The sequence below is a fragment of the Hippoglossus stenolepis genome, chromosome 20 (assembly GCF_022539355.2).
Source record: "Hippoglossus stenolepis isolate QCI-W04-F060 chromosome 20, HSTE1.2, whole genome shotgun sequence".
In the NCBI taxonomy this organism is placed as follows: Eukaryota; Metazoa; Chordata; class Actinopteri; order Pleuronectiformes; family Pleuronectidae; genus Hippoglossus; species Hippoglossus stenolepis.
Window position 1 is genome coordinate 11,091,155 of NC_061502.1, and position 14,866 is coordinate 11,106,020.

The window sequence follows — 14,866 nt, forward strand, 5'->3', positions numbered from 1 at the left end:
AAGCACTTGTGGTGTATTAATGCATTTGCAAGTTTCCCAACATAATAGTGATAATAAAAAAATATTTGAAAACACTAGTAAATATGAATGGTGTCTGTCCTTTACAATAAAGTACAATAGCTCTTAAAATAATCACACTAAAAAGTCTGAGTTTATTGATTCTGCTGAACCGACCTCAGTACTACTTATAAATTACAGTTAGAGTATTAGAGTAATTAGGGTACTACTGCAGTTTATACATACAACTGGGTGTATAATAAGGAGCTCTACCTACGTGATGTTAGAGTCTATGTTCAGCAGGTAATAGGCCAAAGCAGGTTTGTAAGGAAGTAAACACTTTCATCTAAAAAAAAACCTCAAGATACACGTATGCTTCAGAAAAAGTGTAATAAATAGGGTAAGAACATTATTTACAGATGTGGTAGCCTTCAAGAATAATTAAAATAGCATTAATATGTGCAACTTTTGACATTGCATATACTGTATATGAAAAAAAATACTTCCATGCATCCCATGAGCACACACTGGATTCTCCATTTGACTCATTACTTGTCCACTGGTCCATCTAGTGGTCTTGATGTGTACCACTCTTCCAAACTATTGTATTGTAAAAACGCATTGAGGTGTATTCATTTAAAAAGGTATTATTGTAGACATAAACAGAAAAGAGGAACTGAGACATACGTCATGGAAACCCTGCTCTCCGTGTTACAGTACCCAAACCTCGACCACACTCACCAACAGTCACCCAGACACTTAGACACTTAGACAGCACAGCACAGCACAGCACAGCACAGCCCCCTTTTCCGCTGCAGATCGCTTGTTATATGCAAAATGACTTGCAATAAAAACTCACACACATTTAGAAATAGTCTCATCTTAGTCTGTAGATCAAAGATGAGACTATATTCGTTCATTTCACACACGAAAATCTGGTGAAAGTTAAGTCATTGAAGTTTAGTCATTTTGTTAGAGGACCTGCAGGGGGGTGTCAAGAGAAGGAATGACCAGACAACATAAATAAACTGTTACCTCTTTACTGTAAAGTCAGTGTAGTTCCCCTGAGAGAAGGGGGGGGCGAGAGAGAGAGAGAGAGAGAGAGAGAGACTGACAAGCACTTTTCAATGAGGAACTTGAGACTTCTTAACATGTGGAGTACTTTTGACGACTGCAGCCTGGGGGACGAGGTCAAGGTACTGTATGACTATCTCACTATACACGACTGACAGGTGGTAGAAGTACAGATACTGTAATGATATGGTGAAAATGTGTGTACGATTAAAATGACTAATATGGAGGGATACAATTTAACTGATCTCTGAATGACATGTTTGGGGACAAAAAGTGTGCGTGTGAAAAGTGTTTGTCACAGATACAAACTATCACAGTTTTAAACATGAAAATAAATTTGAATAAGAGAAATACAATTCCTAGTGTGTTTGAAAATAGCGCAATGACAATATTCATACTATAAAGGTGTTGCAGCATACAGGTCAGTAATAATGAAAACACATGTCGCACTTAAACATTTAATGTTACACTTAAATATAGATATGTGAAATTGTCATTTCTCAACAGCGGTGCCACCTATAATATTACCATCATAGTTTAGTTACACAGTAATGAAAAGTTAAGGCAACGGAAGTGCAATAAAAGATTGTCCTCATCACAGTTGCTTTTTTATGGCATATTAAAAATATAAAATAATAAAAATATACTTTAACATTATTCCTTTTTTCAGAATAAGTGACATCAAAAGTAACTCAATGAACAGTTGAATTTGTCATTTTTGAATGTAAAAGCGTAAACTTGAACTTTTGTGGGAAATAAGATTCCTTTCTAACGGCTAATTATTCAAACATTGAAACGTGCTCTCAAGACTCTGGACCATTCGATTGAAATTATGATCAGTATTTATCCTGAACATCTCATGGGGCCGCTTTAACAGACTCAGAAACAGCAGTGATGCGTGAAAAACATTGGTAGTTTCACATTGACGCCAAACAAAGAACAAATTCACAATATCCTTCCTCTATTTATGTCTCTGACATGACAGTGTGGTATAAACTGTATATGCAAACGGCACCATCCAAATCTGTAAACTTATTTTTCCACTTCCTCATATAAAAGCCAATTTATTGTGTGCATAAATAGACATGGTAACAACACAGCGATTTTATTTAGCAATTCACAGTGTGTTATATTCATTCATCCAGCACCGGGGATGAACTCAGAGACAAGGCCCTGCAGTGAGAGGAGTGGAGGCTGAAAACATCTGCTTCATCAGGTATGACCATAAACAACTGACATGTCTTGTTATTAGTATGTGGTGTAGCTGTAGAAGGTAACTATTTCCATCTTATATATATTCAGGATGGGCTGTGCTTGGAGTGACCAGACAACAGTCAGCGATCGCCACTTCTACAAAGCAAAACACAACTCTCCGGCCCCCCACTCCCATCTCACTGTAAGTAGAACGCTCAAAGGAAAAACTTGATATCGTATCGTAGATATCAGTCTTTTCAATGCACCTGATTTTATTCATCGAGATTCATGTATCATTCTGTAGGAAATCATTGGAAACATCTTATCACAATGTTAAAGACTATGAAAAAAATATCCTGGATTTCCAGGTCCTCACAAAAATAAATTGGGTTCTTCCCTGACTCAGGCCACATCTTTCCACCAAGTTTGGTTATAATGTGTCCACCAAGTTTTATGTAATCCTGCTTCCTAATAAAAAACACCGTCTCCTTGGCGGAGGAAATAAAACTATTTGCCGTGATTTGAAAATAATCTGTTCCGACATTGTGTTATTTTTCATTAACTGCCTGCTCACTGTGAATGTTCCTGTTAAAAAACAACTTCTTCTGTTCTTTAGGCACAAAGTGGAAATAACTATTTGGAGAATGGTAATGACTGAACACTGAACTCGCATAACAACATTTTCTACACTTTCTGAAAAGACAGGCCAGCGTTCCATTTTGGTTTGACTGTTGCTGTGAGGTTAGGTCCAGTGATAGAGATCTCAGCTGTATTTCCTCTGTCCTCTTCTGGGTGAAAGATGAGATTATTCGTGAGAGATGAGAAGAAAGTGTGTTTAATGTCAAAGACAGTGTCAAAAAATACAGAATTCTTATTGTGTAGAGAAGAATAGTAACACAGTAATTTGAATACACTTATTTTACCGAGGATTAGAGGATTATGCACAGGAACGGGCCTAAAGAAAAATTTAAAATTGAGTATTATGAAGTGAAATTGCTTCGTGAACTCGCTTCCTCTAACGGTTCGCTCCGCCTGACTTCAGATGACTTCGTGTTCGTGGCACAGCACGATTTCAAAGGCAACAACAAAAACGATCTGCCTTTCAAGAAAGGAGACCAACTTAAGGTTCTGCAAGAGTAAGTCCCATCACATGGTCCCGATACGATTCGGTGTTTACCCAGCAACAGTGAAAAAAACAACAACAACTGATCATCCCCTGTTTATTTGAAGAAATGGAGAATGGTGGCGGGCGAGATTGTTGTCGACGGGAGAGGAGGGCTTAATACCGTGTAATTACGTAGCCAGAGCAGATACGCTGGAGGTGGAAAAGTAAGCGACACATTTAAACGCAACACTAGTGGCAGATTTGATTCAGCACTGCTACAACATTTTAGAAATAAATTTTGTTGTTCTCTCTTTCGTAGATGGTATTTCAAGGACGTGAGTCGGAGGGAGACCGAGCGACTGCTTTTGGCGCCTGGTAATAAACCCGGTGCCTTTCTAGTTCGAGAGAGCGAGACCTGTAAAGGTGACTCCCCATCAGTCTCTTTATGTGATCCGACACAAATACAAATACCAGTGGCGCCACATCTCAGGATGCAGAACCTGTACCATCTGTGTGCTTTGCCCTTCAGGGTCGTTCTCACTGTCAATCAGAGATCATGTAGCAGAAGAAGGAGACATGGTGAAACACTACAAGATCCGCACTCTGGACAAAGGAGGCTTCTACATCTCTCCTTCCACCTCGTTCCAATCACTACAGGAGCTGGTCACGTACTACAGCCGTGAGTAAAGTTACAAAAAAACGGAAAATGATGAGAGAACTTGAATGAGTTGATTTGAGCCCTGTTTACTGCTCACAAGGCGCGGAACAGACGTCTGCACAAACAAGCTAGACCCTTGTGGTGTGTCATGCATTTCCTGTGTGAGTCTTTCCACTCCTTCGACTAAACCACGAGATAATAAGACCAAATCTCTTGAATAGCTGCCAATGCACATCAACTTAAGAGCCTTACATCAGCTCCCACACAGAAACACTTTCAAGACTGTTGAGGATACGAGAGCTCACCAGGCCTGTAGTGTTTCAGTGACAAAAAATGTATCACAGCAGCAATGAAATCAAAAAGAAAAGCTGTTCATTATATTTGCATGTGTCATGTTTGGGCTCAGGTATCGCTGATGGTCTGTGTCGGCGACTGTATGCCCCCTGTAAACTTAATGCACCCCAGATGCCGTGGGCACAGGACGAATGGGAGATTCCTAGAGATACGCTGAAAATGGTGAAGAAACTGGGAGCTGGGCAGTTCGGAGAAGTGTGGATGGGTGAGAGAGAGCTGCCAATGTCACCGGAGACGTTTGATGAACAGAGACAGTACAGTGTGTCACACTGCTTATAATCCTTACCACAGGTTTCTACAAGAACACCCAAAAGGTGGCCATTAAGACGTTGAAAGAGGGAACAATGGAGCCTCAGGCCTTCCTCGAGGAGGCCAACCTCATGAAGCGGCTGCAGCATGAACGACTGGTGCGTCTCCACGCTGTGGTCACGAAGGAGCCCATTCTCATCGTCACTGAGTTCATGATCAATGGTAAGACACTGAATAAACGGGGGAGGGGGGGGGGGGGTGGGGATGGACAAACAGTTCATTCAGTTTTATACTTATTTTTTAGACAAAGTAAATGTGCCCTAAAATATCCAGCGGCAGCAAATTCTTATTTTCTTTCTGGATTATTCTCTAAATTGTCTATAAATAGTTAGATAAATATTTTAAATATCTTTAAATAGTTCAACCTATGAGCCTAAACTTTTTCAATACACGATAGCATTAGATAAAGAAAACTGAGAACAAATGAGAGGAAGAAAATGTTTCATATTTGAATGAGATTAAACCAGGGATTTCAAAATTATGTTATCAGGTAGTTGATTCAATTCTGCGATTATTTTTGAGGCATTATTGTATTTCACTTCGTTCTGTAATTTTTTGTTTTTTTTACAGTCGTTTTAATTTAAACATTCTTAAACTACAGATTCAAACACTTATGATGTCACTCAGAAGACAGCGTAACTCTGACAAACCAAAGAAGGCGAAAAAGAATTCCTGCATCCGCCCCCTGATCCAGATCTGCACCAATATTTAATGGCGTCTTCCCTTGAGGAAATCCATCCAGTTGTTTTTGTGTAATCTTGCAAATAAACCAACCAACCGAACAACCAACAAACAAAGGGACACGGGTTGAAAACATAACCTCCCAAAACTCCACCAACGATTTTATACCAAGCGGATGTTTGTGTTTGTGTTAGTTGCTGCTAGGGCCTTCAAAACGTACGGCTCTATACTTAACAACATCATTTAAATTTGACTCCTCTCCGTATAAGATGTCACAGTCTGCATAACTGAATGACTTTAACTGGACTATGAAACCCGAAGTTTCCACTTGATTATCTTTCATTTCTTTATCTGATGGTGTCACTTCTCTTTTTTCTTATTTTGTCACTGACAGGATGTCTCCTGGACTTTCTGAAAACAGACGAAGGAAAGAAGCTACAGCTCAACAAGCTGATAGACATGTCAGCGCAGGTAAAAAAAAAAAATCATGATAATCTTACAGTTTTGTATAATGTTTGTGACATTTTCATCTTTCGTTGCCAACCCACAACATTTGTGTGTATCTTTAGCCTTTTTGCTTGCTGCTGTGTTTGTTTGAGATGAAATAACAGCACAAATTTTTGCATACTTTACCACAAACAAAAAACAGGCGTTATTTCTGACCTCAAAGACTATTTTTAAATGCGAGCTGTTCTAAAGTTACTCGGGTAACGTTTGTTGTATATTGTAAACTCTGACACGGGCCAGGATGTAAATACACGTGGAAACTGTCAGCAGTAGCTGTGAGGTTTCTCTGGTGGGGGCCTCTGCTCGTCTGGCTCAAAGCCTCGCCCTGCATCAATTATTAACATCCGGACAGGAAATGTTTTTTTTTTTTTTCCACTCTCACTGAGCTCCCTCAGAACCCAGAAGCATGTTGACGGCCTGAGACTTGTCACATCCTTTTAAACCCACTTTACTGCCATTACTCTACATGTAAACACAATTCATGTATACACACGCACACTGAGCAGAGAAAATAGACCTACAGTATGTCTTCACAAAATCTCCATTTACTCTAAAAATCCGCTATAATTTATATATTTCAAGTGCAATTTTCTAATTTCGTCCAACATTTTATGGATTAAAAAATACTTTCTGTTTCCTCTGTTTTATAATACTCTACTTAGCATCAAATAAAAAACACTTGTATATGTAAAGTGTATTTGTCTGTCATAAATAAACCATATATACATTTTGTATTTGATATGTTAATTTCCCTGAAGTCCTGGTTCTAATGCTCTTTTCCTGATTTGTTTCAATCTGACAGATAGCTGAGGGTATGGCCTACATCGAGAAGAAGAACTACATCCACAGAGACGTGCGTGCGGCCAACATACTGGTCAATGAGACCCTGCACTGTAAGATAGCAGACTTTGGCCTGGCCAGGATCATTGAGACGGAATACACAGCTCATGAAGGTAGGTCAATAAATGAGTGCACGGCCACAGCCCGAATTTTAGAAATTCTTTAAGACTCCTTCATCCTGGGGCGGATTTGACCACGCACTAAAAAAAAGTCTTCACATTTTCTATATTTTACTACCTCTCCAACAAAATAAAGGTCTAAATTACACAACATTGCATTAACATGGCAAAAAATACGCCACAGGGGACTTACTCTTATTGTTGAAATGCAACCAACACCAATTATCAGCTTAAAAGAGAGAGAGCTTGTTTGCAAGTACCTTACAAGCACATGGTGTGGAACTGTAATCTCAACTACACATCGACAGTTGTTCGCCTGGCAGCAGTATACAGAGCCTAAAATACTGCAATCAGCCTTTTTGATTATAGAATATAAACTCGTCCAAGGTTGCTAAACCGGGAGAAAAATGCATAAAAATAAATTATTAAAAACAAACAAATAATAGCAGCTACGGCTCTGAAGTTAGATGTGCATTATTTGAACCAGTCTAACAACTTGCTGTCGTTCTTATGCCATTTTTTTATCATGTGCTGTAGAGAAATAGTAATAATAGGAGATATGGATCAAATCTTTTATCACAATTCTATATGTGTATCCATTTATATTTTTCTATATTTTTTTATTCTTACACTTATTAGTATTTCATTTAACTTATTACTTTACTGATGTAAATTCAAATGTCCCAGTAGTGGGACTAATAAAGAATTGCCTTATCTTCATTTTACATTGTGATATATATTTATATATATATTGTGTTTTCGTACATGCAAGAACTATTTAGACATTTGTTTTACAAACTAATCAGGAGAGGATGAAATATTTCAACTAATCCAGTGAATCCGGTGAAATACCCTGTAACACATAATATTTGCCAGCATTGACACAGAAAGGACAAATATAACAAAAGGGATTGAACGTGTTGTCCCCTGACAGTCATCAGACATATATCAAGATATCTGTAATTTCTTGTCATGTCATCGAATCGCCTCATGTTAAGAGGAAAAAACACACACATGCACACTCACACGTACACCCTCTTCAGTCACCAGCCAATTCAACAGGAGGTTCCATCTACTTTTTCTCACCTTTCTTCCTATCAACCAGGTGCTAAATTTCCCATCAAATGGACGGCGCCAGAGGCCATCAACTTCGGCACATTCAGCATCAAGTCGGACGTGTGGTCCTTTGGGATCCTCCTGACTGAAATAGTCACCTATGGAAGAATACCTTACCCAGGTACGGGACATGAGCAATACATTAATATGTGGTTGTTATGCAGAACATATATAGTAAGGAACTATATAGTAGTCCAACCAATCCAAGTGCTATGTCGCTGTCTTGTTCGTTGCAAATTTACCTTAAGTTTATTATGATCTCACACTAGCTTGTCTTTCTTCTCGTAATCAGGGATGACCAACCCGGAGGTGATCAGGAGCCTGGACAGCTCGTACAGGATGCCTCGTCCGGAGGGCTGTCCCGAGGAGCTCTACAACATGATGATGACGTGCTGGAAACAGGCGCCTGAGGAACGGCCCACTTTTGAATTCCTGCAGAACATGCTGAATGACTTCTTTATCGCCACAGAGGGACAATATGAGATACAGCCGTGATGAAAGCAAAGACAAAATGTTTCCTGCCGATAAAGACAGAAGTGAGACTTGAATGGATGGAGGATCAAACAATCCTCTTCAAGATAGATCCTTTTTTTTTTTTTTACATTTCGAATGGACACTTTTTTTTCTTCTACTTCATGAGGGAATATTAAAGCTTCTTATTTATGGCTCCTTCCGTCTCTAGCAGCTGTAAGACTGAAAGAGCTTATGTCAATGTAAGAAAAGAGTCATGAAGACATCATGAGACTAATAAACAAACAATACATAGAAATGTAAAAAAATAAGCATGAACAGCTATAGATTAAATATCTGTATGAAACAGAAACAACTGGCCTGAGATTACATGCACAATACTTGCACTTTTTATTCTTTCAGTCATTCAGTGGATATATAAAGAAATGGACTTTAAAAAGAGAACTTATATATGCGTAAGTGTTTTTCTAAATAAAAATATTTACATGATTTAGAACAAATTTATTCTTGAATTGCATTCCTCCTATCGGAAAATAACTGTGTATTAAAGAATTTTAGTCACTGTTTTAAAAAACGTGTGTGTTTAACTCTTTACATTTAAAATTGTTAAGAGTTCTGTGCTCAACAGTGAGATTATGAAGTCACTCTGAAGTGGGTCTGCGTGCACAACCATGTGACATTCAAACATTTTTTTTAAATCTAATTTCCGTTTGAAATATGTTCAAACCCAAAGTTGCAGAAAAGAGGAACATCCAAATGCCTTAAACTTAAAACACAAACTTTACGATGCATGTTTATCTCAGCACCGAGTGTGAGAGTAAACAGCGGTGTACAGGACCCCCACCCCTCTGAAGAAAACCCTCCCTGTGGGGGCTCAGACAGCATCTCTGAGATAAGAGGAGCGGAGTGGGATTAAACTCTGCCATTTCCTGAAAGGAGCGGAAACAGGAAGTGTGAGTCAGCATTCCTCAAATGCCACACAGCTAGAACGTGCAAAAGGTTTTTCCACATTTTGGTAGTTGAGAGACGTTGTGAAGAAGTTGTTTCACTTGATTTAGTTGATAAAGCGCCTTTGAATTGTGACGGAGAAAGAGAGTTTTATGTTATTTGATATAAAATGAATTTAGTAATAATAATATAAAGTGAGTAAGACGAAAAATGAGTTTGAATATGAATGAACTCAGAATCAGCAGCAAAGTGCATCTTTAATTTCCTATAGGGAACATTAAACAAATTCACTCCATCCCATCATCAGAAACCATCACCGAAACCATACTGTTGTATGAGTCCTATTTATGAATATCAGTAATAGCATTTTAATGGCAGTTGAGCATTTTAAACCTATGCTGTCGAAATAAGAGTTACCATACTCCCATTGTCCTGCAGAGGTCAGTGTTACATAGTTTTAAATGATGTAGCAATAGGATCATAAACTGCAACGAAACTGGTTTGCTGCTGATACAGAAAGGAGAAGAGCGGAGCTTTTGTACAGTCAGGATAGATAACAAAAAAAAGATGTCTCCCATTCAGAATATGTCTGACAGGGCTTTTATTTCTAATCATGACCATTTATTGACAGGAAATTATGGGAGGGAGAATGACATGTGTTTTTCCACCGTACTACTGAGCTTGGATGCAACGTTCACCTTGACAGCAGAACAATGCATCCTCAAAACGTAGCACACATTTTCCAAGGTGGCATTACACACACATGTATTTGGCTCACAGAGGTAATCTGATCTACTGAGTGGGCCACATGGCTTTCATAGCACTGCCATACAAGCCAGTAGCTGAGTCAGATTTATCTTTATCCGCAGAGTTATTATTTTGTAACCTTGTTTAGATAAGTGCTTTATAAATAAAGGTATTGTTATTATTATAACATACAGACAGAATAACAAAAAAAGCTAAAAGATCATTCTTTAACCAAAAATGGATAAAATGGGACCAGGACTGAAATATTTTTTCCCGAAAAATACACTAGAGGAGAGCATGTTGTGAATGACCTTATTGTGACCCCTAGGCCACCATGGATATATCAGGGATGATGCAGCTTCTTCCAAACTTAAAAATGATTCAGCCAATTGCTTGAGTTACTTGACTTTCCAGTTCTGGCAGCTTAACCAAAAGGATTAGCGATTGATTGTATGATTTATCAAATATCCAAAGAATCCATCTGTTGAGCACGAGCAAGTTAAAGCGGGTATTAAGGGATACAGCTAATAATTGAATCACAAGCTACCCCACATGCACAATCTGAGGGAATGAACATTAATACGGCTCACATTTAATATGACCGATAAGCCGCTCTGCTTGTCAGGAGCTGGGATGTTAACAGCAGACGACAAGCCGTGTGGGGTAAAGGTGGGGAGGCCTGACCACCCCCTCTCCTCCTCCTGCTCGTCATGGCTGCCTCACAGAGGAATAATGATGGGAATCGCCCGGCTCGCGCACAGATTGATGACTGATCCCTGCAGAAGGTAACACATCATTAGCATCTTGGGAGGGTAAACCCTGCGCTTGTCCTCTGGGATAAAAAAAACAACCCCCAAGCACATCAGCCACAGATGAAAAGAGATGCGCTTTCATCTCTGGATGATGCTGCTGCCTTCAATGGGGTTCGCTTGACATCAGGCTCCTCATGCACATGGCTTTCTCTCTCCTGGGCTTTGATGTCATTAAATTAGTGGAGTCCATCAAGCCGGAGAGGTTGGTCCAATAGATGTGAGGGCCCTTGAAACGGTGACAGGACGTGTCTGCAAATCATTTTGCAAAATGAGCAGCGAAAGTAGATAAGCAAAAGGGAGGGGAGATGTATCGCAGTTGTCACATGTTTCATGATTTGATATGACATTATCTTATATTATACAACATCAATTAATCTGTTCTCTGACACATACTATAAAGGAAAGCAGAGCTAAACTAACCACACTTAATAATTTTATCCTCTAAAGAGAGGTAAATAGGTAAAGAGGTACAACATGTATACAGAGGATTTATTACCTTAATTGTAAGGATTCATGTGCATTTTATACACTGCTCTACCACTGACACACACAAAGAGAACATGTATACTTTATGGAGCGATAGACTAAAAGTGTTCCATTCTAAAGAACACATTATTTCCATAATATTGAGTCACTGGGCCAGACTTCTGCACTGTACATGAACTCGCGGGGGAAATCAATATGTAATGAGAACGGCTGCTGGTCTCCTGAGTTCTGCTGGAGATCGATTGAAGCAGTCGGGATCAGGCCTGTGTCAGCCTTTGTGTCAAATGCTAGAAAACGTAAAGCCTCTTCGGCGACTCCACGGATGTTACCGCTGACATAAGTGTCCTTGACTCTGCAGTATGTTAATATTTCCTGATTCAATACTAACCACATGCCGAACATAAAACTCAGGAAAACGATGGAGACAAGTAAGAGGGCGAGAGGGGCGTCTATATTTATACATTTACGAAAAAAATGACCTTTTGTGTAAATGGTGTTTTATTTGATGAAGCCAGATGCAAAAGAAATCTGCGCAGACAATGTATGGAGGCCTGACGCCTTCCTTTGGGCTGATTGGGAAGTTGTTTTAGGAAACAATCTACTAGATTGATATTTCCCCCTGATATATGACTCTCTGTGTGTCAATGCATTTCCTGGAACAGAGCCTTAAAGTAGCAGAGCCTTAAAGCCACGAGGTAGCAAACAAACCCAGCACACGCTCCAATCGTATCTGGTAATTGACTACCATGGTTGTGCTCAATGATGAGCCTTGGGCACCGGTAACTACGGGGAAATGTAATTATATGTTTGCTGGTGCAGTAAAACAAGTACTGAAGGATACTGCTGGCCTACGCTATGTGGGCTGAGATATGACCATCCAGTGTTGTTTTTAGACTCTGAGTCTCCACTGGTAAGAGTTAAAGGGATGGAATCTGATTAGCTTTGAGAGAACGGTCGCTTATGAAGAATCTGAATAATTGACGAATCGCACTGCGCGAGCGGGAGGATGCATCTCTCAGCTAATGAACTCACAGTCACATAAACCTTTTCACTGGACAGTCAAACACTCAATTACGTTTCACACAGCTGTAACACCTGGCACCTCGAGTCACAGCCTTGTGCTGTGTGAGTCTTATGTTAGCCCCCCCCCCAACCCCAACCCCGACAAGAAACCTCATCATCCCTGATCAGTATGCAGCGCTGCATGAGCTCCTGCCCTGTTCCAGGAGCCCAGCTGTCACTGTCTCCCTTCTCCTGGCGGTCTGTGTATCGAATGTCAACGTAAATATTCATATATGTGCCGTTGACCTTGAGCGGTTGACTCATCCACTCTCTGCATTTGACGTCAAAAGACGAGCGTAACATAGAAGTCAAGTCTCAAGAGATTGAGAGCTTCTAAAATTGTCAAATTTCAGAATCAGGATCAGAATCGTTTATTAATGACCACACATAAATCGGTGGAATTATTTTTCGTGGAAAAGATCATGTCCACGTGAAAAAAACATAAGTTTGTGAAATGCTATGATTTGGTGGATAAGGATCTGTAGCGCCTCCTACAGGGCAATTGTTCAAACAGGTGGTAAGCAGGACGGTTGGGGTCAGAGATCATTTTTGTGATGGTGTGTTTGTGGTACAGTGATTCCACAGATGGGAAGGGGGGTGCCAGTGATCTTACGTATCAAACTACCAGTATTATGGACTAGGTGAGTATGTTTTTAATGTGTAGAACAATTTTTTTGTTGTCCCGGGAAAAACAGTCTATTTTGTAAACCTTACCTCATCCTTCTTTTTGTCTTTTACATTTACAAATCTAAAAATATAAAGCTGTATCCCCCCCCAAGCTTTGGACGTTGGAGGAATGTCATCGAACATAATGTTCCAATCTTACACTTTAAGTACCTGTGAGTCTTCAGGGGGAGGAACAGTATGAACTATAACCTGTCTGTGTCCACCTCAACTTATTAAAACCCCGTCGTCTCTCTGCCTTCTCATTACTAGCAAACGTCTTCCACTGGACTCCGAACACTGAGCAATTAACATTCTCTCACACCGGGGGAAGTTATTTCTGGCGTTTTTTTAACCCCGTCCTTTCTGGATCCGGTGGAAAGTTTTAAAATGAAATGATGATTGAGGCTTTAATGTGACCCCCGCCCCCCCCCCCACACTCATTTTGAAAGGTCTCCCACATCGTCGCTCGACTAATTTATTCATTAAAACCGAGCTCTTTACGTCGCCGCCTGCATTTAATTGTTCCTCGTGTTACAGTGGTTGAGATTAATCCGGCACTCCAGTAATGTGAAGGTGACACATTCCTTAATGTATACAGTGGGAGGTATAGGTGTGTGATTCTTCCGATTCCTTCACAGTGAGACAGTGAGGAATGGATCCCATTGATTTTCATTATGCTTGTTTATTCCTCAGGACGTCTGACAAGTTTACAGCATAAACAGTTAGATGAAGTGGTGCTTTTTTATAATAACAAGCAGAGTGTGTGTGTGTGTGTGTGTGTGTGTGTGTGTGTGTGTGTGTGTGTGTGTGTGTGTGTGTGTGTGTGCGTGTGTGTGTGTGTGTGTGTGTGTGTGTGTGTGTGTGTTGATGACTCCATTGTGATTGTTGGTGGAAAAAGTCAATTTACCCTGATGTTGGTTTTCCACATTCACTCACACACTCATACACACAGACATGCACGTCTCTCTATAGTTGTGAGGACACTCATTGACATAATGCATCACCTGGGCCCCTACCCTAACCTTAACCATCACAACTAAATGCCTAACCGTTACCCTAACCCTAACCCTAACCCTAACCTAATTCTAACCCTAAAACCAAGTCTCAAACAGCTCATTGAATTTGTTAGGACCAGCCAACAGTCTTGGCGATGGCCTCCGTATGTCTTCACAACGTCAAAATGTCCTCACAATGATAGTATTGACCCAAAATTGGCCCTCAGTACTTTAGATAGAAATGCGCGCACACACACATGAAGAATTGTGCAGCTAGGACTTGCAGGACTTTGCACATACTCCCATTTATTGTGGACAGCCTAACTGAAACCTTATCCTTAACCATAACTGTGACAAATTCCCACACTAACCTTAACCTAACCTCAATTCATATCTTACCACTAACCAGGACCTGAGAGGTTTTGGTCCCCATGAGGTCTACTGGTCCTGGCAAGGTCCATGTTTATGCCTGAAATTATGTTTATTCCTAATGAGGTATCAAAAATGTAAACATGGACGCACACACACATATCTGTCACATCACAGTTTTGTTTTTCACACAATACAGCTGTGCAGTATAAGAAAATCATCTTCTAAACGCAGGAAGCTGATATCTGACTCGGAGTAAAAAGATGTCTCATCAACTCAGATGAGAGATAAATAGTCTTTGGTTCAACCTCTGAGACGATACATCAGCTCTGCAGTCGTCCCACATCTTGAACACA

General features: G+C 40.0%; 1 protein-coding gene across 2 annotated transcripts; it reads left to right on the top strand.

The window, feature by feature from the left end:
• The first annotated feature begins 1,044 nt into the window (after positions 1-1,044).
• blk (BLK proto-oncogene, Src family tyrosine kinase) lies at positions 1,045-8,914 on the top strand. Of its 2 annotated transcripts, none has more exons than XM_035144683.2 (14): positions 1,045-1,193; positions 2,217-2,287; positions 2,368-2,467; positions 2,882-2,912; positions 3,308-3,401; positions 3,496-3,594; positions 3,690-3,793; positions 3,900-4,049; positions 4,435-4,587; positions 4,674-4,853; positions 5,767-5,843; positions 6,682-6,832; positions 7,944-8,075; positions 8,247-8,914. In XM_035144683.2, the coding sequence occupies exons 3-14, from the start codon at positions 2,375-2,377 to the stop codon at positions 8,447-8,449; spliced, it is 1,467 nt and encodes a 488-aa protein (XP_035000574.1). In that variant the 5' UTR covers positions 1,045-1,193; positions 2,217-2,287; positions 2,368-2,374; the 3' UTR covers positions 8,450-8,914. The 2 variants fall into 2 exon arrangements, with proteins under 2 accessions (XP_035000574.1, XP_035000573.1); XM_035144682.2 differs by having other exon boundaries at positions 1,046-1,193; positions 2,374-2,467.
• The last annotated feature ends 5,952 nt before the right edge of the window (positions 8,915-14,866 follow it).